General features: G+C 35.5%; 1 protein-coding gene across 3 annotated transcripts in view; it reads right to left on the bottom strand.

The window, feature by feature from the left end:
• Positions 1–27,090, bottom strand: part of LOC110115437 (ATP-dependent Clp protease proteolytic subunit 6, chloroplastic) — a 38,734-nt gene extending 11,644 nt beyond the window's left edge. The window contains exons 1-5 of one of the 3 annotated variants that reach the window (XR_003702853.1): positions 26,834–27,086; positions 26,701–26,744; positions 25,628–25,697; positions 13,939–14,143; positions 13,034–13,099 (exon numbers count right to left, since the gene is read on the bottom strand). Coding sequence is in view for 2 of the 3 variants with exons in the window: in XM_020848657.2 (XP_020704316.1) it covers positions 13,034–13,099; positions 13,939–14,143; positions 25,628–25,697; positions 26,701–26,744; positions 26,834–26,895 (447 nt within the window). In the remaining variant the exon portion in view is untranslated. Of the gene's footprint in view, positions 1–13,033; positions 13,100–13,938; positions 14,144–25,627; positions 25,698–26,700; positions 26,745–26,833 lie in introns of all 3 variants that reach the window. The other 2 variants (XM_020848657.2, XM_020848654.2) reach the window with 2 other exon arrangements.
• Positions 27,091–27,462: the final 372 nt, after the last annotated feature.

Genomic DNA, 27,462 nt, shown 5'->3' with positions numbered 1-27,462 from the left:
GAGACCTAAAAAGACTTGGTTAGAAAATATTAGGAATGACCTTTCTTTATTAGATTTAAACGAGAATTTGACCTTTAATAGGACACAATGGAGAAAAAGAATTCATGTAGCCGACCCCACGTAGTGGGATAAAGGCTTGATGTTGTTGTTGTTGTGTTCTTTGGAGAGAACTTGAGGTGAGATTCCTATGGGAGGGAAGTGGAGTTTCCACCAGCCGCAGGATGGGTCCGGGCTCGTGGCATGAAGTCCCTTGGAGAAGGGCAAAGTATTACCCATCAGCTGCAGGATGTGTCTGGACTCACGGATGTATCTTTCTTTCCTTTCCTTTTCTCCTCCTCCCCTCTCTCCATCTCAAGCCGCCGGCCTAAGGCGTCACCAAAGTCCTTACCGCCGGCCACCTAATCCTCTTGCACCCACCAACCTCAACATACCACCACATCTCCAAATCAGCCCCGTAAAGTCCACCTCACTGCCGGCCCATCTCCACCACCCCTAGCCAAACCGCCGGTTGCCATCCCACCCCTTGCCTCCAATTCTCCAATCTCCACTTGAATAATTTCCTTTCTTGCTTAACTTCTTTGGGAAAGTCATTTAATTTTAAATCAATTAATTCAAATTTGAAATTTGAAACATTTCCTAAAATAGAATCCTATTTTAGGAATGTTTCTAAGATCAAATTTAAAATTAATTTGATTTGGATTGGACATTAAATCCCATCCTAATTAGGAAAGTGAATTCGGCCACCCCTTCACAATCTCATGAATTTTAAATTTCAATTTTCAAACTCCTCTTAATCGCTTTCCTAAAATAGTTTTTTATTGATTATGAATGCTTTCTATTTAAATTCAAATCATTATTTGAATTTAAATACTTTCTTAATTGATGAATTAGTTTAAGAAATTTCTTTCCTTTGAATAAAATTTGAAATCAGATTTTAAATCTGATTTCCAATCAATAATTAAAGTCATGGGTCCACATACATTGAACCTAGGCATCTTTTCTCTCCCCTCTTTGGCCGGCCCCCTCCCCCTTCCCTATTTAATTAATTAGCTCATTAATATCACCCCAATCAAGCCCTTAATTCCTCTAATCAAATCCACTTTGAGCATGAAGGGAGTTACCAAAATTATGAAATATATTTTTGGAAACTTCCAAATTTGATTCATATTTAAATTTTAAATTAAGAGAGGATTAATTACTTCTTTCCAAACTTAATTTATTATTTTAAGTAGGCTTTAAATGCCTCTTTAATTCCCCCCCCCCCTCGGTTCTACATCATTAATATGTGAGGCACACCACACCTCAAGTTTGATAAGACATGCACAATTTAGAGTTAAGTCTTATTTTTCAAAAACAAATATAAGTAAAATCTATTTAATTAAACACTTCTATTAACCCAATTTCTACCTCACCCCTAATGCACGCCCTTCCCTTCTCAGTCTCACGTATATCTAAGCCCCTCTTAGTCTTACGCATTCCCTTCTTCGCTCAGTCTCATACATACCGCTTTTCATCTTCTTCCTAGCCATCGCCACCACTTCTCCTAGCAAAGTTTTCTTCCTCCACGAAAAACACAACTCTTCCTCCACCACATAACCTCTTCTTCCGATAGCAATCCATAAACTTTAAATTTTTTTATTTTCTAAAGCTATTTTTTTTTTCCTTTGTTTATTTAAGGTTTCTTGTTTTAAAAACATTTGCATTTCTCAATTTTGTTTTCATTTTAGGGTTTTCTAAGAAATGGTTAGAATTAAGGAGAAAATCACTAAGGGGCATAAAAATCATGTGTGAGTTGTAATTGGAGTGACAAGACATATGTTTATCTAAAGTACAACTATTGAGTTGAGGTTATTAAAGTGGGTCTAACAAGAATGAAATAGCACCTTGTTGGCTCCATAATAATGTTGCAACGTGCGTTAGGTGCCAGAAGAGTTTGATGTCAAAGAGGAGATCTGTGCATATATGAGCAAGGCAACAATGTCAAAGCATTCAGCACAATGATGATTTGATGAGAGAGTAGATATCATATCATATTATGGCAATGAGCCTAGTAGCAAAGATTTCTTTCGCCACAAATATCAAGTAGAGCTGCAAGAAAACCTATGAATAAATAGATAATAAATGTGGTGGATGACAAGGATGATAGTGCAAGGGTATAGCATGTCGCATGTTTTCCTGAAAATGTTAGAGAGGCTTGCATGCTCGTATGCAGAGAGATATTGGAAGATTCTTTAAAAAATGTCTTCCATTTAGGCAACCTTTCTTTATTAAAACATGAACTGTTCAATAGGTTCCTATGGTTGAGATCTTAAATCCCCATCTATGTATGACCTGAGAACTTGGACATTGAAAGAGAAATTGAATAGCACTGAGAAATTCATTGAGAATATTCAAAATTGAAAATAAACTGGAGTGACTATCATGACTGATAGTTTGTCTCCTATTAAGATTAGAAGCTTAATCAAAATTTTGATTAAAAAACTTTAAGGAACTATTTTCTTTTAGTCTATTGAAGTGTCTGCTAACGTAAAAGATTAGAGTGTACTTTTGGACTTATTGATGGAGTCAGAGTAGATTAGAGAGCATCTAGTGATATAAATCATTATAGACAGTGCTAGTGCTTATAGTGCGGTTGGAAATAAGTTAATGGAGAAAAGAAAGCATATGTATTTAACATGGTTGGCACATTAAATTTGATTCTTGAAAAACTTGGAGAGTTGTCCCAGCACAAGAACATTGTAAGAAAAGCAAAGAAGATCAGCAAGTTGATCTACAATCATTAGTGGATTTTGGCTTTGTGAAGAAAATTTTCTAAGAAACTCCTACGACCTACTACAACATACTAGACTCTACAAAGCATCATGGAAGCAAGGCAACCTTTGGTTGGTATGTTCACCTCCACGTAATGAATATGTTGCGCTTGGGCAAAGAAATCTAGAGGGAAAGTAGTTTAAACTTTTGTTTTGAATGAAAGATTTTGGTTAAGTGGAGTTACGTAATAACAACAACAAAACTATGGTTCTAGTTTTAAGGATGGTTGATGCAAAAAAATGTAAGCTATATGGACTTCATTTATAATGCAATGGACAAGGCAAATAAATTGATAACACATAGCTTAGGAGGATGGGAATCCAACTACAAGAAAATATGGGAAATAATTGATGAGAAATGGGAGCATCAGTTTCATCATTTGCATGTCATAGGATATTATCTTAATCATTAACATCAATATGAGAACAATCTTGAAATTAAATTAAGTTTATTCCACTATATGGATATGTTGATAACTGAATCAACTGAGAGCCAAAAGCAGTTCTACATCTTTATTTAGAAATAAAGAAAGATTATTTGAACTAAAACAATCCAAAGATACAATAGCAAAATGATAGATAATTTTTAACATTTATTGGGTGAATTAATTCACCCAGTTTTAACTATGATTTTTTTTTAATTTAATTGAATAGTATATTCAGTCTTGTGATGTCACTCCAAAGCTACAACAATTAGTTGTTCAATTACTGAGCATTACAAGTTAATAATCTGATTGCGAGCGAAATATGAGTATATAAAATCAAATTCATACCAAAATGAGAAATCTTTTGATTACCTTAAGAATGAACTTCTTGATTTACATCATGTACAAAAAATTAAAGGATGGACATTTGAAGAAAAAGGCTTTAGATGATGACGAATATCTATTAGTTTTCATAAAAATGCCATCAGATCATGAGTGGTTTATTGATGATGATGATAAAGTTGCACCATCCGATTTGTAACAAGATATCAATGTTGATTTCTTCGATGGAAACCGAAGCGAGATCAATAGGTATAATACAAGCTAGCAAGAAATAAAAAAGTATCCATAAAAACTTAGGTAATTGAAGTTATAATCATCAATATAGTCATTATTTTAAACTTTAATTAATAATTTTATTGATTATTATTGATTGAGAAAGGGAGAAATGATTAAGATCGAAGAAGATGAAGAGTAAGAAAATACTGACACAACTAAGGATGAGGCAGAAGACAAAGCAATTTATTATAGCGATGATTCTAATAAAGACCAACTAAATCATGAGAGTACTCGGGACTTCAGAATTTTATTGACCTCTATAAAACAAAAAAATCAAATCAACGCCCTTGCCGGTCGTGGTCCGCACAAACTCGCAAGTCGACAACACTCTCCCACGATCTCTGCAAAGGCTCCACACAATCTCACGATCTTCTGCTTGCATCATTAAAATGAGAGGAGAAGAGGCCTCTCGCGGTTCTTCCACTCGCAATCAAACTCCCACAGCTCGATCTCCCGCACCCTGTCTGATCTTCTCCCTTTACTCAATCAAGCAGCAACTCTCGATCCCAACTCCGACCAAGCCCCCTGTGTTCTGCTTGCGATCGACCTAACTCACACGAATGACCCTTCAGCGACCTTCCCGTCTTTCCCATTTGCACAGATCGGCTGGTCCAACTTGGACGGAACCCGCAAACCACTCACAAACCTTCTCTGCTACCCGAACTCCTCCTAGCTGATAACTTCACTACCCAAAGGCCTCCTCACAGCTGGAAACCTTCCAATCTCCACCCAGCCTCACACAAAGCCTCACAATCGAATCAACAACTACCTCCGATCTCGACGCCTAGCTGTTAGATCCCATCCGAACCCAACAGCCGACCTCATGGCCTCCAATCAACCTCCGAACTCATTCATAACCTGTTATAGAGAAATCAATGATGAATGCAACTCAACTAGTAGCCCACATCGACATACAAACGGAAACACAAAACCTGTCAACAAAAGGTGGTATTCTCTACAGACATGCACATGCAACATGCAACAAACACCAGGGTGCTCATGCAGCAAATACATCGGTATCCTACAAGCAAAGACACCTGATCTGTAGCAAATGCAAACACCTACGAGCCATTGTAGGGGACTTGTCATACACAGTATAGGCTATCTACGAACAAATATAAGAAAGCTATATTAAATACGTGTAACTACAAGCACAAAGTGGAAAGTGGCAAGTGATCCGTAGCAATATTTGCAAACAAGGGCAGATGACCCATTATCCTACAGTAGTCCACCTACAGGGGGCAACGAACAACATGCAAAAAATGCTAAATCATCTCTACAGTCAACTACCATTCAATGGTAGGCAAATGCAATAATCCCTCGCAAGCAAAAGCAGACGATATGAAGCAAATGTAAGCACCTCCAAATCACTATAGAAGACATGTCTCATGAAACAACCACATCGATAAGTAGCATTTATTTTATATTGGAGTTGAAGGTTTTATTGATCAAGTATAACTAAGTCATCCAATTAATAACATTAGAGGTTCTGATAGTGACAAATGGGATAAAGAAGGATAACTTAGTGTAAAAAGGAGGTCCACTAATATGTTACCAGAAGGTTCTAACTGTAGCACTAAGCATGCAAGATTAAATGATTCTATAGAGTCAAAGAATAATCAGTTGAAAAATGTCTCATTTCTATAGAAATATTGAGGCTTCTGAAAAAATGTTGCATTATTTGAATGGAGAACAAACATCTTAAGGTCAAGCTTCATAACCTAATGTCCTACAAGTGCATCATCAAATGGTGTAGTTGTGAGTTAAAGGGAGTTTCTCTTGGTTACTATGTCAAGAGCTGCAAGAAAAGTTTTCATATTCCATTTGTATATCAAATACTAGAATGTCGTTGGGATACTGAAAACTATCTTGTACTCTATCATGTTCATGCTTCAAAGAGACTACCATGTGGTGAATTGAAGACAATGAGCGCTAATAGTGCATCAATCGAGCCTTTGATTTTATCAGATTATGATACCTCATTTATCATAAAACGACCTCATACAATTCGGATGTTCTTATCTAGTCTAAGCAGTGATTAGATTATTTGTGGATTTGAGGACGAGAAGGAAATTTTGGAGAAATTTGCTAGACTGAGTGGTGTGCTTGTAACTCATCAAAAGAAGCATAACGTTATCGCTGCTACGAATGAAGATAGAGCTTGCATCAGAACAATGAAATATCTCATAGATATTCTAAATGGTAGATGAATTCTAAATGTGGGTTGGATTAAAGAAAGCTTTGAAACTAAGCACCTTGTTCACAAAAGGAACTATGAGATTGATCATGATATCCATGGATGCTTTAATAGCCCAAAAAGGGAAGGAAGCCATTGTCTTCATCAAACCTTCCTATAAATGCAAATCGGAAAACCTTGCAATTGAAGTCGGAGGTTAGGTTTTAAGCAAATTTGAGTTGCAGAACTCAAGCTTGAGTACCCCTTCCGCAGATACTGGAGAAATTAATTGTTTATTATGACGAACCGCTAAAGGATTGCGGTCCCTTGAAAATTGATAGAGCATTGCAGGAGAGGCTTGACGCTACTGAGACATTAGCTCCGAAGGCAGGCACTGGTGTTCGGCATATATTATCCCTTAATGTTATTGCTGACAATGATCAGCAAATGTTGTATGAAAAATCAGGATGAGATTCTATATGCCATAGGATCCACAACACTCATGCAAACAAAAAGACTATGTTTCTCAAGCTTCAAATGAAATTTTATGCAAACTTTAATGACAATCACTTAGCGTAAATAATTATACTTAAATATTTAATTAGTCCCCCCTCATGCATTAAAATATGATTACCTGCATCGTCCTCGACGAGCACACACGTAATGTCTGAGGATGCAGCGCGGGTGAAGAAATGAACCTAAATTCGAGCACGATCCTTCTACATGAATAAATAGGAGTCGACACAGCTCGAGCAGTTAAACAAATGATCGATCCCAGCGCCGACCGGGATATTTATTTTAATACGTTCATATTTGGCATTCAAGGTCTATAACAAAAAAATTCACTAACAGAGACATAAAGCCTACAATAAACACGATCCTCTGTCGACAAGTAGACAGAGTCGACAATGTTCAACCAACAAAACGAATTGCCCATAGTGTACCCCAATGATGGTCGTGTTAACAGAAAAATTCAACTGAAGGAGATCCCAAATATTTAAAAATGCCTCCCAAATGCCCATGAAAACTTAAAATTCCAAAAATACCATAATTTAAAATATTTAAAATTAAAATAAATCATCAAATACTTAAAACAAAATCCATCCACCCTCTGCAACAACTTGCCGAGGTAAACAATTTGAAAAATCGCTTCAGCTCATAAAGATGAAAAGTCTGGTCAAGAATATCATTAGGATTCATTCTCAATCCGGCGCTTGCTAATAAGGATGTGACACGTGTCCTCTAATCAATAGTTTTGCCGCCAAATAGCACCACATGATTATGATTGAGACCCTCTGACCGGGTGATTTTTCCGCCAAATGGCACCATTAAATTACAGTCATGTTCAGAGCCCATATGTTCCCCAACGACGTTAAATCATTGAGTAATAAATCAATAAGATGTGATCAATATGGCACAAAGCTCTTTATTAGCTCAGGAGGATTCAAATTTGTCCATTTAGACAAATATTTACCCCAGGTCTACAAGGTACCCTTGGAGAAAGCTACCATTGGCTTCCGACAATGATCCTTCTATCAGATTGGGTCGACTACCTCCTCTGACTAAATAGACTAGGGACCATGATGACCCGGGACGCATGAACCATGAGGTTTATAAACTTCTTCGCTAGTAGCTTTGTCGAGACTATCCTCCCCCCCCCCCCCCCCCCCCCCCCAACCATCCTTTTAAAGTGCAAGGTGATAAATTTCTAATTTAAAATATTAAAATTTGTAATAGCTAAATCACGTTGCTACTATACGTCAGATACTCTGTATTTATTTGACGACTAGCCTTAATCAAAAGTTCTCTCTCATTATCAGGAGTAATTAACTATAGGGGCTTGCGCCTATAGGAAACCTAAACTCATATCACAAAGTCCTCGCAAAATGAGGGTGAAATCTCTTGGTAATGTTATTCAAAATCTAATTTGCCTTCTAAAAATTTACCTCAAAACCTACTGGTTAAAACTCTCCTCGACGACCCGAAAAAGAAGACAGGGGCCGCGGCATAGGTAGTAGGGATCCTACAGATCAATGAAGTGACAGCAGATGATGAAGGAAAGAAAAAGTATTGGTGCATGTGGAGCCTAGCTAGCAAAAACCAAGTAGGTGCTTCATATTCCCTCTCAAGCAAACGAATAAAAATCATCCATTTAAATCTTGCTTTATAATTTCTAAAAGATTACTCTAATATTTTGGTGAAAATTTTGGCAAGTAATTCACCTGAAAAATGCTAGAGTACAAGTACCTGATGTGCATATTTTTTCAAGTGCTCCTAGTAGGCTTTTTTTCTTTCTATGCTTTGTAAATGGCCCAGTTTTTTCTTCCCTTTAAGAACCTGTGAACCTATCAAGACCACTTTAGATAGTTATTTACATTCAACCGATCTGTAGAATTGATATTTTGCTACTCTTCTATTTGATTTAGATTACATCCCTAAACTCCAAATGAACCCAACATATTGTTGTTGTTCAAGGATATGGAAGTTGTGGTTTTGCTAAAAAAATAATAAAAAAGAAAGAAACATGACAATGCAACAACTAAAGTTGCAACAATGAGGTCAATTTGCATCAATGCAACATTGAAGGTTGCAACAATGGAATATGCTTGCAGCAATACGGTGAAGGATGAAGTTATAGAAAAATAGGGGAAAAGAAAGGAAGTGCAGCAATGAAACCACAAAATTATGTAATGCAGCGATAAAGTTTATTATAATGGAAATACAAGAATGAGAAAAAGCTTAGAGTTCTGATACCATGACAAGAATTAGACATAATTTATTGAGTCTTTCATTCCAATATTTGTGTAATATTTATACAATCCCTGAAAGGGAAATAATAGGAATCATACAAAATTAAGGAATAAGCATTACAAAATAATTCTAATCCACGGTAGGCAGAATAATAATCACATTAGTTCATGAATTGATGAGTAAGCAATAGGGATGCCATGGATCAATGAGATTCTAGGGGAAGAGAAAGAAAAAACGGCAAAAAGCTTGGAAAGTGTAGGTCCCAATTGGCAAAATTACAAAGGCATTTCACAGTTAAGATTCACACCACAAAAAGGAAATTAGTGCATCAAATTTGACAATATCTCAATCGCATACACAAACCAACCAATAAAAAGATTAGAAGAAGGAATAAGAATAGAAATTATCAATTAGAAGATCCAAACCTTACATCAATAACAACAACAACATCAACAACATCAAGCCTTTATCCCACTACGTGGGGTCTTATGAATCTTTTTTCTCCATTGTATCCTACTAAAAGTCAAATTCTCGTTTAAATCTAATAAAGAAAGGTCATTCATAATATTTTCTAACCAAGTCTTTTTAGGTCTACCCCTAACTTTCTTAACATAAGTCAAATCTAATACCTCTACTCTCCTAACCGGGTCATCTGAAGGCCGCCGTTTTATGTGACAAAACCACTTAGGCGATCTCTAATCTTATCTTCTACTGGAGCTACTCCAACCTTTACACGTATATGCTCATTTCGTATCCTATCTCTAAGGGTAAAGCCACTCATCCACCTGAGCATCCTCATCTCTGCCACACTTAACTTAGTATTATACTTCTCTTTTAATGGCCAACATTCGGCGCCATAAACAATTGCAGGCCTCACTACCATCTTATAGAATTTTCCCTTATGTTTGAGGGGTACACTTCTATCACATAACAAGCCCGATGCATTCCTCCACTTCAACCATCCAACTAGAATTCTGCTGATAATATCCCCATCTATTTCACCATCACTCTGAACAATAGATCCAATATATCTAAAACGTGTACTCTTATTAATGACTTGATCGCCCAAAGTCACAATCCCCTCACTAGGTCTATTACTACTAAAATTACACTCCATATATTCCGTTTTAGATATACTCAAGCGAAAACCTTTAAACTCTAAGGTTGACCTCCATAATTCAAGTTTACCTTCAACTCCCTCTCTAGTCTTATCAACAAGAAGAATATCATTAGCAAAAAGCATACACCAAGGTACATCCTCTTGCAAATGTCTAGCGAGAACATCCATGACTAAAGCAAAAAGATATGGGCTTAAGGCTGATCCTTGATGCAAGGAGAATATTCCCTCATAATTTGTAGCCAAAACTTTCAAGCACTCTAAGAATTCACATCCAATAACATGGAGTTAGAGAGGTAATTAGAATATTATAAAATCATCAACTAAATTTTGCACGCTAAGGGCCTCCACCTACTTACTACAAAAAATGTCCAAAAAATAGTAACTTCCCAAAATACTCCAAGATCTAGCCTAATACTTTGAGTTTCAATTGAATTCCAACAAACACCGTAAGATTTCATTCTTATTTACAGCAAAACAGTGAGTTTCCAAATTAAAAATCCCGATTCCAGCAATTCAAGCAAATCCCAAACCCGATTTAAGTATTTCCAGTAAATCACTCAATCTGCTACAATGCAATGTCGAGAACCAAATATAGCAATAATTCTTGAGAATGAAACAACCGCATAAGGAAAACCTCTGTAGTGCCTAAAAAGGGAAGTCACAAGTGAAAAGAAGCAGCCAACTCCCATGCTACAGTAGAAAAGTGAAGAATGAAACCTCCTAGATGACTATTTGCTATAGTAAGGAATCAACACCAAAGGAAACCTGCAGAGAGAGCACACTCTGATTTCAACAACTATGCAGGCTGTGAATCATGCATAGAAAGGAAATAGAAGACTCCAGCTAAAGAAAGCAAAGCTTGTTTGGCACAAGGGAAAATCCATACAAATCCAAAGGGAAAGCACATAGCCATAAGGTTGAAGTGATCAATTTCTAACGTCAAGGCAAAAAACTACAGTATCAAAACCACAAGCAAGCATGAATCCGAAACAGAGGTTATGCTGAGGGGACAAATTGGAATAACTGGTTTAGGGAATTGAATGATGGTTAAATCAAAACATTACAATAGTAACCAATCCCATCAAGATAATAAAAATACTAGAGGACACATTCAATTATCATACGTATTAATATTAAAGAAACAATTACACCAAAATTCAAAACTATAACATAAAGATAGAACCAATATCAATGCACATGATTAGCATATCTAACTAGCGCATATTTTTGAAGTGAACCAACAACTGCCAAAGCTATTCTACCCTGACACTTTGTAAAACCATAAGCTCGTATAGGATCAATTAGAATTGAATCTTTCAGAAACCTGAATCATTTAGCTACATCTCATGGTAATATTTAATTCTTCAACCCTAAATTTGTTGCTTATTAGGGAGGTGATTGGACTGATTGCTTCGAAGTCCTAATATGCGCATCAGCCCAAAAAACTCCGTGAAAAAGTGAGAAAGTTCTACTCAATTTACCCATTCAGCAACTAGGAACATGTTTCCCACTGTTCTCCATCTTCACTGACAGTTAGGACGGTGAAGAACAACATTGGACATGCCCAGTGATAGGTTATAAAAAATTCTTTATACATACCATCTATGAAATGTTCAAGACTTCAAGCACCATGCATCAAGAGCTAAGAGAATATTAAAGCTTTAAGAGAGCGCATAGCTAAATGAAAATAAACGAAGGCCAGGGCAAATGTGTGCGAAGATAATCGGCAAACAAGTGGAAAAATCAGTGACCTGAGCAATTAAAGCGACCTGTTCAAGCCATCCTATATGCTATTGTTTGAATAAATGTACAAAATTTGGAAAGCTAATCTTGTCAGCTCACACAGATATATGAAAGTTTGAAATTGCACAACATCCAAAGCTTCCAGATCTGTGTATTCTCAGGACTTCTTGCTGCTGCATTCTGTACTGCATGACCACCTCTTCCTTCAAATGACCCAATAATATCGCCTCCTCCACCTTGGCCATAACCAGTAAAAAAAGGTTCTTCGAGGTCAAGTGAATACAATTGACTGACTGTTCAATCAAATCAGCCGCAAAGGTCTAATTTTGCATGCGCCAATTAAAAAGAGTCAAATTGGGCTACAAAGAAGTTAAATCAGAATAATTTTCAAGACCTTTTAGGTTTACTTGGTTGAATAATATCATATTTTTATATTATTTACTTTATTATGTTTAGTTAACCTATTTGGAGGGTTGAATTAAATGATATATAGGATTGCATTTAATTATGGATAGAATTAGAATTGATTTCAAAATATTTGGCCTTCTATTTGTAACCTTATTTCTAAAAATTGGAATTTATGGCTTTTATACAGACCATTGAATTATTGAAACATCAATATGCATTGAATGAAAACCATTTGTAAGATAAATTGAATGAATGCTTGATCCAAATCGTCCCTAGTTGTCTTCTACACATCTCCATCAATTTAGTTGATCGAGAATATAATAAAATAATGCCTACGCCAATCTGCAAGATCAAATAGGAGATTCGGGATTCTATTATGGAAAGAAAGAGTCAATCATTAATGAAATGGGACTTTTAGTTAGTTTCCAAGGTGGAAAATTTCCCCTCATCCAACTCGGAATGGAAGAAGGCATTTTCTGTTCTAGTAGTTCAGTCGCTCAACTTCGGCTATTTCAAAGAAAAATTTGTTGTTATGTTCTTAGTTCTTTGTATTTAATTACAAACTCTTAATAAAAATGGGCAAAAAGTTCATTTTCTTCTTAGGCTTTTGTTCCTAATTCTATTGTTTATTTAGTGGAATTCTCATAAAAGTGATTGGTATATAATTTAGTAACCAGTAGACGTTTACTGATTTAGACAATCGATTGGATAAGATTCTGTTAACTATTTTTGCAAAAGATAATCTCAACGCTTCTTTTATTAGAATATAGGACTCAAAATTTCCAGCCAACCAAATAGAAAATTAGTTTCAATGTAATTTACATAGCCAAATAGGCTAAATTATTTGCATGTACTTCACAACCATTCGAACAGCTACTAAAAAACAAAAAACATTGTCTGTACTATACAAAATTAAAATATATGCATGCTTACTATAGGCAACCAAACAGACCTTAAATAAGTAAACATTACAACAACTTACCCATGACATGCAGTCATAGATTGCTAATATTGAGTAAGTGCTTCCACCAGGGCAGTTCAAATATATCTGAAAAGAATATTATAGATCTTAAAGTTAGAATAATCAAATTTTCAAAGTCGCCATTTGCATATTTCAAGGATTGTAAAACTATTTAAAAATCGCAGCATTTAAAAACTGTTTTATCCTTAAGGTCTGCACCCTTTACCAAGATTCAACATATCTCAAAATGACTCAATATATAAGAAGATTTCACCTATCCCATTAATCAATTGCCCTTTTCAACTCGTGGCCTAATCATCACTTCCCCTTCATACCCATTTTAGACAAATTCGAGAAAGAATAAATTGTAATTTTTTTCAATAATAAAACCAAGAAAGTTTTCTTATAATAAATGGTTAACCCTTCCCAACACGTCATTGTCACCTACCAGCAATCCAAACGACTCCAGCCAAATTATACAAATTGTTTCATTCAACATACACTAGTTTAACCATGCTAAATGTTTTTCTTGTTCAATTTTTTCAGGTAAAGGGCGTATAGATTGTTTTCCATTTTCTCTAAACGTAGTGGGAAAAACAAAGGACAAAAAAATGTGTTCGAATTCAGGAAAAACAAGGAATAGCTGTAATTGACAGGACGGAGAATGACAATAGGAAAATAGCAAAAAAAAAATTGTCAAATTCCATCATTTTTTAGATCAAAGTATAACTACATCATTCAGCAAAAGAAAAAAGAAAAAAAAAATGCAGCTTTTTGATGTCATACTTAACCATTTTGCAATCATAATTTGATGACAGAAAATTGTACAATATAAAATTTGGCAAATATATATCTGCAATACCGTTGAAGAAAAGATTGTGTAATTAAATCAATTCATCATTAATAAAAATTAAATAGAAATATACCAGAATATCAGCACTATCATCTACAGCTGCAAGCGTTACGAGCTGAGATATAACACGTTGGGCAACTTGAGAATTCACAGGCTGCCCTATAAAGATTATGCGGTTGCGGAATAAAATAGATGAAAGATCAAGCGGTCCTCCTGGTGTCATGACTGCTGGCATTACGGGCGGGTTACCCTTTTTAGCTTCAATAATGGCCACATGCCTGCATTAAAATCGTGAGCACTTGCCCTAGAAAGAGACAGATGAGGCTAAAGATGGCTACCAAAAAAAAAAAGAATGTAAGATTTCTTTCAGAAAGGTAAATCTTAAGGAAAGTAGTTCAAACAAGTGCTCGGGTGCGGATGACACAACAGAAACATTGATTCATTCAAGTATAATCATTCAAGGAAAAATAATGAAAAACCTTTTTTCTAAGAAACTTTGGTTCTTGGAGTTGAGCAATTTATCACTCTCACTAGAATATAATCTTTTCGCCATTCATTACTCTCCACAAAACATTCAGTCTAGAAAATAGAAGAACATTTGCAAGTTTCTTTCTATTTTCATATCAATCATATCTCATCATTTTACTTCTTTCTGAAATTTTTCAGAGTTTTCATCAAATTCTTCAAAAATTAGCAAGAGTGCAATATTATGCTGGTCAATTGAAAATATTATTCCATCGCATGCACAATGAAATTAAAAAAAATCGAGCAAAGCAGGCATAATCAATTCTTTCAACCCATAAGAAACCAGAAGGGAAAAACACAAATTTTTTTTCACCGAGATTAGAATTGGTTTGATCGGGATAGATGCACGATCAGTTTTATTCTAGTAGATGCATGCCTAATTGCTAATTTACTAAGAGAGTGTTTAGGGTAGCAGCCCATACGTGGCCTTATTTTTGTGTGGGCAGATGTACAAAAGAAAAAGGCTTTGACCACATTTGTCGAAGGTTCTGTGGAGACATCGCATCCTCACCAAACTCGCCTTTAATGTCTTCTAAAAACTTTATAGTGTTCATTCCACAAAAAAAAGAAGTTGTAAGCATTGATGCTTGAGGGATTAAGGTTTCACATGAGTTCAACACAAAGATTCCATTAAGCTCTATCATTTAATCACTTCAGAAGACATCAAATGATACAACGTTAGACAACTATTCCTAATAAGTTTTCCTAGAGTTTCAACCAAGAATCCTAAATTTTTTAAAAGAGCTCAAGATAATCAACAGTCAACACCTTATCCAAACACCAAAAAATTCTAGGCATCAATAGGGTTTCTATAGAAAAAAAAAATATTTCCCATTGGAATGTTTGAATAACCCAAAATGGCTTTCATAAATTCCTCATATTGGATGCGGGATAAGTAGCCAAGCTCAAGTGAATTGGATCAAGTTGGTGACACAGAACAAATCTTTGTTGCAAGGTAAAAACAATGAAAAGATAAAAAAAACAAGGGAGAATTGTTTCTTGTAATGCAGACACATCAAAAGTAAAAAATATAATATATATATAAAGTTGAGAGCAACTCATAATGACTCTACAACAAATCTAGTCGACTAAGTAGCTAGATTAATGAATCCTTGGCTAAATTGGATAAGGATGCAAACACACACTACCATGACTAGGGTGCAAGTCGCATTCCTCCTCCTGACATACCAAAAGCAAACCTGATTGGAAAAGGATAAAGATGACAATATGACTAGCACTCATGAAGGAAGGATATCGCCATTCCAGTTAGAAGCCAAAGTGTAGATTCCAACATATTATGGGATAATTGATGCCAAAAAACTGGATGCATGGATCAACCAGTTGGAGATTTCATCATGTATGGGCATAGCACCAATGATAAGATTGCCTTTACCCGAATTAAGTTAAGACAATATGCCTTAGTGTGGTGGAATCCACATCTAAAGATGAATGATCATCAAATGGTGACTTGGGGGATGTTCAAATAGTTGATACGTCAAGGGTTCTACTCAATGAGGCATGTAGAAGATCAGTGGAAGAAAATGGTGAGTACAATGTGAGACAATGCCAAGGCAATTTTTACACTACTTAATTCTGATGCCATGCAATCACGTTAGGAGTAAATCAATGGTATGTACAAACGGAGGAAACACAAGTCAACATTCAAAAATGAGCTCCACTTGTTTCTAATCATTCATTTCATTCATGCTAGAATGATGGTGTTGGTCGTAGAATGCAAGAATTAAGGAAGGAGATAGGACCAAAACTGTCTAAGGAATGACTTTTAACTTCTCAAAGAACAAAAAGATAGGCAAAATGATAAGTAATATTTCAAGACTTGCCACCACCATTAAATAAAATCTTGCAAGGAAGTTATGTGATCATTGTCAAAATATCAGGCCATGCTAAGAAAAAAGCTAGAAGGTCTGCGCCCTGAACTCTTAAGAAAAAAGAGAAAGGATTGGAAAGGAATGACAAGTGTAGTTGTCATGGATGACACCAAGCTTTGTCCAACGAACAATGTATATCCATCCCCATCTTTGATAGATACGCCAAAGGCTATAGTAGAGGTCGCCTCCTAATTTGGACACTCAAGAATAATTCTTCACTTTGAAGATTTAGGCCAAGCAAATGTAATCAGCAAAATCACCAACCAAAAGAGCTTCATTTATGCCACTCTGATGCAAAAGATGGGATTGGATAATATATCTAACCAAATGTCATCTCTTGTACTAGATTAAAGGGGTGGGGAACAAGAATAGACTACTAATGATAGTTAAATGTGCAATAACAAAGGACTACATCCATGAGACGATATACGAGGTGATTCCACTTAACGTCTAACTAACTAACTTTGATAATGCATACCGGCATGAAAGGTATGCAGTGTTGTATCGCCATCCCTACCAGTACTAAGATAACTATGGATGGGAAAAAGTACTTATTGAAGGATTATGGTCTAATACAATAATAACAACGAACATCATAACGGCAAGGAAGGTAAGTAAAATTGTAGATGTAAAAGAAAATATTTGTATTTCTTCTTATCATGTTTATTATTTAGGAAGAAAGGAGCATGGCTTTATCTGTATCAAGCAAGGTTGAACATGTACAACTATAACAACTATAAGTAAATTATGCATTTCTCTTTTAGGAGGTATATGGGTTATCACGACAGTGATCCATAGATCATGATATTCAGTTGATTTTAGGCATGTCATTACCAAACCTTCGGGTGTGCTAGAACTCAATATTCAAGAATGAAGAGATCATAAAGTAGGTTGCAAGGTTGATGGAGAATGGAGTTATTCAATCTAATGATTTGAATTATGGATCACCAATCGTAAAGATGACAAAGGAGGGCGCATGGAAACTATAACGACTATTGCGCTCTCAATAAAATCATAGTAAACAATCATCATTTATTGTGGCACATTGATGACCTGCTGGATCAACAGAAACCTGTAACCATCTTCACCAAGTTGGATCTCAAATCTAGCTATCATCAAGTGCACATTAATGAGATGGATAATAGGGTTTTATGAGGGGTTGGTCATGTCATTCAAACATTATAACACCCTAACTACATTCATGAGGTTCAAAAATAATGCTTTATGACTGTTCTTGTATGACTTTTTTATTGCATATTTAGATATCTTAGTTTTCAAGTCATGGGAAGAGCGCAAGGAGCTCTTAAGAAGAATATTTTATCTATTGTAGCATATATAGCTCCACCTTAACCAAACGAAGTGTAAATACACCAAAAAATCCATCTTACACCTAGGATTTAAGGTAAGCAATAAAGTGATCAAGATTGATATTAAAAAGTGAAAGCATTGGAGACGTGGTTGCCAAACCACAAATAGTGATCGATGTGTGGAGTTTCATGACAGCCTGCCAATATGCATATAAGTTTCATTTTTTAGTACATATTCTCCTTTACATGTTTTGATAAGGGTCATGCTAAATTATAATTGAGCCAAATGCAAAGAATACATCTCTCTTTTTGAAGAAGAATATAAGTGAGGTCGTTGGACTAACCTCGACAAATTTGAAGCTTGATCATTCAAACTAGATGCAAACGTTAGTGGATATGTAATGTGAACAATATTAATGCAAAATGGGATGCATCATGCATGTTTCTTGTCTTTTTAGAAGTTTCAATAAGCTCAAAATAACTATCCCACCCATGACAAAAAGTTGTTGACATTGCATCGAGCAGTGAAACATTTACATGCTCGCCTTATGGGAAAAGAAATTGCAGCACATATGAACCATAGGTCACTTCTTGTAGGCTCAAATGAAGCTATGCAAGTTTCCCGTATGAAGTGAATAATTTAACTCAAACAATTCAATCTGGTAATCAAGAGAAAGAAAGGAAGAACCAACAAAATGGTTAACAAGCTTTCCCAAATACCTCTTAGGGGTGTCAATTTTGACATGACCCGAAAACCTACGAACTAAACCCGAAAAATCCAATTATGGATTAACCCATTTAACAAATGGATCGAATTCATGTCCTAATTCTTGAACCGTTTCAAAAATCGAGTTGTGTTTGGGCCAACCCGCTAACCCAAACATGACCAGAATTTTACTTGTGTCCCGTAACCCGCAGTCCCGCTCACCTACCTGACCCCCACACTCACGTTGGTAGCCTCGCTCCCACTCTCACGTCGCTCCGGCACCAACGCTAGCACCTACGCTCATGCAGTCTCGCTCGCCAGCTCGTGGTCGCGCCCTCATCTAGCACTCGAGCTTGCCCCTCGCATCACGCGGCCAAGACTCAAAACTTGCATGTTGCATTGCTCGAACCAGCATGTTAGCAGGATGGTTCGGGGTCTAAATTTCTAGCCCGTAAATCTAATCAAGTCAAGTTCAGGCCGAATCATTTGAAGGCGAGTCAATTTCGGGTTGGACCCAAACCTAACCCGAAAATCCATTTTGACACCCCTACTTTAACGCATTCTTATTTAAGTATCATCATGAAAGTTAAATCTGATATGTAGAAAGATTATTAAAACTAATATAGAAGAAGTATTTTTCAAAGGGATATTAGAGAGCTTGAAGAAGTTAATTCCTTCAAAAGGTTTTCTTTAAGGGGCTGTTTGGTTTGATTACTTTGGGGTGTGAAATATTTGAAATACAGTGTAAAAGAAAATAATTTGGAGTTGTTTGGATGAATGTATGTAAATATAAATGAATGATTTTTTTTTTTTTGTTCGGTTAGAAGTAATGAATGTAAAGTCCTAAATGGTGACGCCGACGTACGGCGATGGCGGTGGCCTGCGACGACTGCAACAGTGGCGGGCGAAGGAGGGCATCTGGTAGCGGTGGAGGAAGGCGGCCGACGGCGGTGGTGGCAGGAAGGAGTGGCCAGTGGGCAGAGGAGGGCAGTCGGCGACAGTGGCAGTCGGCCGACGATGGCTGGTGGCCAACGGTGGCTGCAAGCAGAGGGGGCGGCTTGCGGCGGGGGCGGCGGGGGGAGGTGATGCAAGCAAAAATTTGGGAAGGGCCCCCAAATTTTTGCGAGCAAAAGCTTGACTTTCCTAGGTAATAGAAAATACACCAAAGAACACAAAATAGACAAAAAAAGAAACAACACAACTTTTTATAATAAAATATTCTTACAAATGACGCTTACAACTCTTGACACTTACAAACGACGCTTACAAACTTTGACACAAAATCAAAACACCTAAAGTTGCTTTCTTGGATTGAGAAGAAGGATACAAGTGGGGTGGATACTTGTGGATAGAATAAGTAGATTAGAAGCCGAGACGAAGAGTGGAGAAGCTCACAAGCCTTCCCAAGAAGTAGAAGAAGAAGAGGTGGAACAAGCTCGCAAGCTTTTCCAAAAACCCTCAGGTTTTGCTATCCAAAAATTGCATTTTTTCAACCTTTTCCAACCCAAAATATCTCTATTATATAGGCAAAAGAAAGAAGCTAAACAGCCATAGAACCTCCAACTAAATCCATTGTTTAAAATTGCGCAATATGAGGCTCGTCTTGAGGCCCGCCTTTGTGCAATTCCAGAGAAAAACGCCTCAAGGCTTACGCCTCGAGTTTCTTTTATGAGGCTCGCCTTGAGGATCACCTGGGCTCACTAACGTGAGGCTTACACCTCACCCTTATATATAAACTTACATAAATCATAAAGTAAAACCCCGAACAAATCACACTTCGTGCACCCACAAGTCGTAGCAATTTCCTCTCAACCTCCAACCCATCGCCTTCGCCACCACCGTCATAGTCGTCGTCAAGGATCACTTGAAAGCTGCACACCACCACCACCTCTAAAAATTTTGGAGTATTAATCTCATCTTTATGTTAATGAAATATATTTATGAAAGAGTAAGATGTCTGAAATAAATGAAGAGGAGGCATTGGACTCCATCCAGGCATTGGACTCCACAGAATGAGACAAGTGAGAAATCAATTTATTATAATGATGACTCAAATAAATATCCCCTTAGTGATGACAATACAGATGATTTTCTAGTTGTTGCCAACTTTTCAGCCTTTTTTAGAAATTAAATGTAGATAAGTAGGAGCTAAGAAAGAAAGAATTTGAAGTTGAACTTAATGTTATATGATAATTTTATGCAATTTCTATATTTAATAATTTTTTGCTCATGTAATATTTATATTTCAATTATATTTCATGCAATTTATCACTAAACACTTTATGTCTAGTGCAATTTTTTATTTCATATGTCATTGTGTTACTTCATAGTTCAATAAAAAAAAATATATCATCTTTTAACATATTATTTGGGTATTATATAAAAATTTACTTTTAACATATAAAATGACAACATTGTTAAAAAAATCAATATTCATCAAACAGCACAATATGATTAATGTCAAACATTAATATAATTTTATTCTAATATGTAAGGCCAGTGAAAAGGGGCATTGATATCATCCTCAATTAGGTTGTTATCTTGTCACCTCCAGATGCATGAGGGCTTGGGAAGGACTCAAACAAAGAATTGAGCAGAGTGAGAGAGGTATTGAGGAAATCATTTAATTGCTATGTAACATACTAAGGCCTCATATTTATAGAAATATAGGAGTCAATCTGATGAAGACATTAGTCGTCGATTCCAACGTGTTTATCATAGGAGACATGGCAAATCGATGGCCACGATCAGGAACATCTATTTATGAGTTCTTTTGTTATTGTATTAGTTTTATTTTTATCATTTTGATTCAGTGGACATTTGTACCCCTACGAAGGAGTTTAGTGATTTGTAGCCCAATGGGCATATGCGTGATGCGGACAGGGGCGGAACCAGCTTCAATTTTGAGGGGGGGACAAATACAGCACAAAAATAATATTATATATCTATATATTACGAAAAAAAATTAAGCAAGAAAAATAAGAAAAAAGATGTAATTAAACGGTCATAAAAATCCACCCCCACCCGCCGGTCCCCCAAACCCTCCCCTCTCCAACCCGAGCCAAGCTCTCCCCCACCATGCCGCCGGCCCATCCTTTTGGCACCAACATTATGGTGATTTCAATCATCCTAATTGTTTTCCTAAATTGACCCAAGCAAGGAGGGAAAGAGTTATTGTTTTATTTGAAATTCAAATTAGAATTTCAAAAACTTTCCTTATTTGCAAGTTCTAAATTAGGAAAGTGCTTGAATCAAGGTCCAATCTAAATTTAAATTAGAGTGGATTTAATATTCTCTTTCCTAAATTACTAAACTTGAATTGTAAGCTTTTAAACTCCTCCCAAAATCTCCTCTCCCTCTCTTAATGCCGCCGGCCCCCTTCATTGGACTTCCCTCTTGGATTTTCCTCATTAAGCCCTAGCCCTATTGGAATTTGAAAATGAATTCAAACCGAATTCCCTCCCAAATTACTCAAATCTGAAATCTCAAATCTGAAATTAAATTCATATTTGGTGTTATTCACTCCATCTAACCCTAAACCTAAATTCACACAACCCAAACCCTCCCTCTCCCTCTCCTTGGTCGGCCACCTCTCATCCCCACCTTTCCCTTGGAAGCTTCAAGCCCCCATGAAACCTATAGCAAAGAAGAGAAGACAAGTTCTCTCCCTCCTCTACCGTTAGTGCACGGCCGATCCGGAAGTTGACCACGACTTCGTATACACTTCTCAAGGGCAAATCGACATTATTCGATCTCCTTTCTTTGTTTTCGCTTGGGAGTTCGAAAATTCTGTTGAAGACTACATAGACCGTATACTTCTTCACCTCACCGAGGTGATTGACGAGCAACAACCGTTGGTGCATTGGCAACTCGTGGGACATCCACCCATAACTCTGTCTCCGACTACTTTCCCGTGGGTCAAGCCCGTCGGGGTCGTCATCCTCTTAGTGGCATCGCATGGTTTGCTAAAGATCTTTCTCCATTGAATAATTCCCATAGAGTGTTAGTGAGAGAACAAGGGAACTCGAGGTTAAAGTTGTGGACATTAACCTATGGATTATTATTACGAGTGCATTTGACTTTACTATAATTTGTTGATTTTGTTTTAGATTGGCTTGTCCTTCTACATTGCAACTGATTGCTAGAACAAGTCGTCAAGAATAATTCCTTAAGTTCTTTCTTGTAATTCATTAATCGTAAAGTAGCAAGCTCACAAACTTTTATTATTTCTTTAAAATCCTGATTGTTTCACATCACAATCAATGTCTATCCAAAATTCTAATTAAATGCACTAATTTATGAATAATTATCCTAAATTTCTTATATCCATTAAATTATAGATAACCATAGATTAAATCAATAAATTATCCCCTTGAATCTCTCCTTAATGGGCGGTCAATCATGTAGAAATAGGTAGATAAAATTAAGGAGAGAATATAAATCTCTTTCTTATCCTAATTTGGCCACCAGCACCTAATTTTGAAATTACAATTTTTGTAATTTTTCCCTTGCTTAATTTTTCTCAACAAATTTATTTCTTCCAAGGTTAAACTTACTTTTTTTCTCTTAAGAGCTAGGTCACATGAAAAGGGAGACACGACAAAGAAAGTTTTCATAAAGAACCTGAATTTCTTATTCATTCAACATAATTGCTCATTATTTATAAAAAAATTTGAGAACTACCTAAAAATAAGAATTATAATTCAAAACAATCATAAAAATAGAAACTAAGTCCTTGAAATAACAGCAAACTCCTAAATTTCAAGAACAGCAGACAAAATCTTAAATACATGCAAGAGGTTCAAGCAAATCCTCTATGATGCTACTTGACTTTGGTCAACCATAGCTTGTGAATAGGGTTGGTTGTAATCCATTCTGCACATTAGAATCCTTCTTTTTAGCAAAATGAATTTTGAAATCCCATGCATGGTTTTTCCCCTTGATTAGGGTGAAATGGACTTGTATATTGGAGGAAATCCTCTTGGAACTATTGGAAACTTTGTGAAAGACTTCGTAAACTTCTGCAAAAATCTTGGGATCCTTCTAAATCATCACCTTATTATGATCACCAATGAAAGGACGCCTAGATGAAAAAATGCTTATAAAGCATATATTACAACAACAACAACATCAAGCCTTTGTCCCACTACGTGGGGTTAGCTGCATGAATCCTTTTTCGCCATGGTGTCTAATTAAAAGTCAAATTCTCATTTAAATATAATAAAGAAAGATTATTTCTAATATTTTCTAACCAAGTCTTTTTAGGTCTACCTCTACCTTTCTTAACATAAGTCAAATCTAATACCTCAGCTTTACTAACCAGGCCATTGGAAGGCCTCCGTTTAATGTGACCAAACCATCTAAGGCGACTCTCTCTAATCTTATCCTTCACTGGAGCTACTCCAACCTTTTCACGTATATGCTCATTTCGTATCCTATCTCTAAGGGTCAAGCCACTCATCCACCTAAGCATCCTCATCATAAGAGAGACATAATCAATGAAAAAGAGTGTTAATAAATAAACTAATCATAAGATATTTTTCTCAAAAAATATATTTGTATCTAAGAAGCAAATGACAATGGGTAGAGTAGCTTATGTTGTTTGTTGATAAACAAATCCAAGAATATAAAACAAGAGCAAATAACCCTAAGACAAACAAGAAAGATAGTCATAATCAATAAGATCATTGTCATCAGCATTAGCCTTATCACAATATTTTCAAGTTAGTGTTAAGAGACCTCATTTTCCATTAATTATTATTGAGTCATGTATAAGATGTTAAACATATTCTTTGAAAATTATTTTTAAAAACTTATGTTCATGTTATCTTAGGTCGAACTATTTTCCTTCATAACCCTCTAGCACTAGTTTTATCAACTCGTCTAGCAATCACATTTTCTACCCATCATTGTACACGTCCAAACCACATTATATTAATAGATGTCACACCATTATTTTCCTATAATACAATCATTCACTAATTAATCATTTCTAGTTGTCACACTTTCATCATAACATTCTCGTTTTAGCCTTCGATATTAATACTTTTTTTATAACCTAACATTTCAAGTCCACAACACCATTGGCCAAATTGAGATTTTATAAATTTTACATTTAAGCCTATATGATATCATTTTATCACATAAAAATCATGAGATCATTTTTTATTTTAACATATAGCCTTAACTATAGAAGTTATATTCACAACTATATCCTCATTCTTTTGTACAACAAATACAATATACTTAGATCTATCACAAACAAGTATTATCCAATATTCTTATATTCTAATAATATTGAATGAAAACTATTAAAATCCTACCCCCTAAAATTACATGGCATATACACAAACTTTATTCTACTAATACTAATTCATCTATCTTCTAAACGGTTCTTCCATTATTCTAATTTTTCGCTTATTTTAATGGATATCCCACCAATTAAAATCATATCACCTACAAACAAACACAAGGCACCATGCTTTGAATATCCTTTGTCCACATCTTCATAACCAATGAAAAAAGTTATGCCCTAATGTTGATACTTGAAATATATCTATGATAATAGATAACTATTTACAACTACTAATACTAGTAAGTACTCAACACACATATTTTAACAACATCAATATAACTTTGACATACGACTTTGTTCCTTAAAAAACAATAAATAAATTATTATGGCAATAAAAAATATGGCTTCTCACAATCAATAAAAAATTAAAAATCATATAAAGATCTTTTGTTTGCTCTTTATACGTTTCCATTAGTTGTATTAACACCAAAAACTTCAATATTAAATCTTCCTAGAATGAAACCAAATTAATTATCTTAAATTGATGTAATTTTTCGAAGCCTATGTTCCACTACTCATTCTCATAGCTTCATTTTATAACTTAAAATTTTGATTCCCACATAATTAGTACAATCTTGAACATTGCCTTTGTATTTAAATATTGGTAAGAAAATACTTCTTGTATGATCACGAGGCATCCTCTTAGACTTTAAAATTCTATTGAGAATATTTGTTAACCAAATCACTACAATATCCTTCACAGCTCTCAAATCTCAATAGGTGTCACATCTACCTCTAAAGCTACTTGGTTGGCAGGTGAACACTAAGAGAATGCATATTATGGAAAATATTTTCTTCTTTGGAAAACCAAATTTCTCATGTTTCCTCCACAATAAATGCATTGTAAAGAGACAAGAACATGAACATTAAAAAAATATATAGCAGAAGCCTAAGATTACCGGTGAACATTATGTAATTAAGCAAAAAATGGTCCAGTGATTCCATGGTTAAGCACCATTCCATAAAAAACCATGTGCTACCTTGATGTTCTGTAATGGTGAAACGGTTCATTCAGCTTTATGTATGAGCAACGCAAACCTCCAAACTTTCCTGCATGCAATTAATAAATTGCAATATATTCAAAGCCTAACAATATTAAGTGTTCAACGCAAGAGAAATGCAACTTGGGAATACGAATTGAAAAATTATAACATCAGATAAGCTTTGGAAATTTTGCAGCAACTTGCATTCAATTGCATGTTGTTTCAGATAGCACATTTAAGTTTTACATGGAAAACATCCATTTAATGGAAATGGAATGACCAAATTTGGAGAATTACAACAACTAGTAAAGCATGAAAACAACCTTTCTAGTCATTGTAACAATAAAAAGCCAATCAAAAAGGTTCTAAAAATATGATCATGCAACAATTAAACTGAATAAGAAAATATTCGGCAAACAAACATAACCACTTTAACCATATAACAAATCATAGCAGCTAAAACGTGATAAAATGCTCCGATTAAGAACAATGGCAACATACTAAAGCAGGCCATCCAGCCAAAAAAAAGGATAGAAATATTAGCATGAATAGAAGTAAAAGGTGAAAAAAAAAAAAAAGATAACAAACTAAGCTTCTGTGACGCAGTGGCAGCATAGCAATAATCATCACGTTATCACAGCACCCATAGACTAAGAACTACAATCCAACAAAGAATGAAATTTAACTCCTAATTACCTCCAATTGCTCGTTTTAATTAAAAAAGATCCAAATAGTGCAAATCTTCATATATGTTAATGCAGTCTGGTTCATTACCTTAATTGCTTTACACATTAGATACTTATAATTTACAACATTTTACACAACCGAAGGAATGATACTGATCCTGGAATGAACCCTAATGCAATAAGCCAATACACTTGACTAAAGCATATTTTCTTATACAAAAATGCAACATTTCCTCTGGATCTCTATTAATCCATCTGATATATGACACATAAAATATAAGAAACATGCGAATTAAAAAAAAACAATTGTCCATATAATCGCTTGACAAAAGCAGGACTGCAACAAGGAACGGAGATCAAAAGTCACGAAGTAGGTGACCATACCGCCGCGATGCTCCGAGGCTATAGAGGACACGTTGACGAGGTCCCTGAGGAACAGTACTGAATGGAAAACTGAGATTAGGCTTTCAAGGAAAGAAAAAGCGAAAATCAGTAACGCTTCGAGCGTGCTCCCCACCTGGAAGGGAGCCATGGACGGGAATAAGATAAGGAAGCAACAGCTATGGATGCCGACGTCATGAGTTCAACGCACAGAAGTGGAAGTGGTAGCCGTTGCTATCGCTTACGGCGAAAGGCAAGTTACTGTGCAGACGGAGGAGAGGGTGAGCTTCGAAGGCTTGCTTGGTTCCACGTGACAAAACTGAGAAGTCGGGAATGGGAGCAGTGCTATCACTTCTTCATTAGGTTGAAATGGGTCGTATGGTTGGATGAGGGGGAGGTGATTTTTTTTTTTTTTTAATTACATTCATATTATCAATTTTTTTATTTACGCATCAATGTCATAATTTTTATATTTATTTATACAATATATTAACACTTAAATCACATTAAAATATACTTAAAATAAATTAATATTGTGATCTTTTTTATATTATTTGAAAATTAAAATTTTATATAAAAAATTTAAATATATAAATACATTAGAATTATATAATATGTATGTAAATCTCTTTTTTTATTATTATCAAAAGTTGTTGACTTAATCAAGGTTGTGAAAATTAGACCGGACAACGAACCGGAAAAATGAGAGAATCAGGGTTCGACAGGTTCAAACATAATAAATATAAAAATTAATAAAAATAACAT

The sequence above is a fragment of the Dendrobium catenatum genome, unplaced genomic scaffold (genome assembly GCF_001605985.2).
Source record: "Dendrobium catenatum unplaced genomic scaffold, ASM160598v2 fragScaff_scaffold_1483, whole genome shotgun sequence".
Taxonomy (NCBI): domain Eukaryota; kingdom Viridiplantae; phylum Streptophyta; class Magnoliopsida; order Asparagales; family Orchidaceae; genus Dendrobium; species Dendrobium catenatum.
This window is presented reverse-complemented; position numbering and strand designations above follow the sequence as displayed.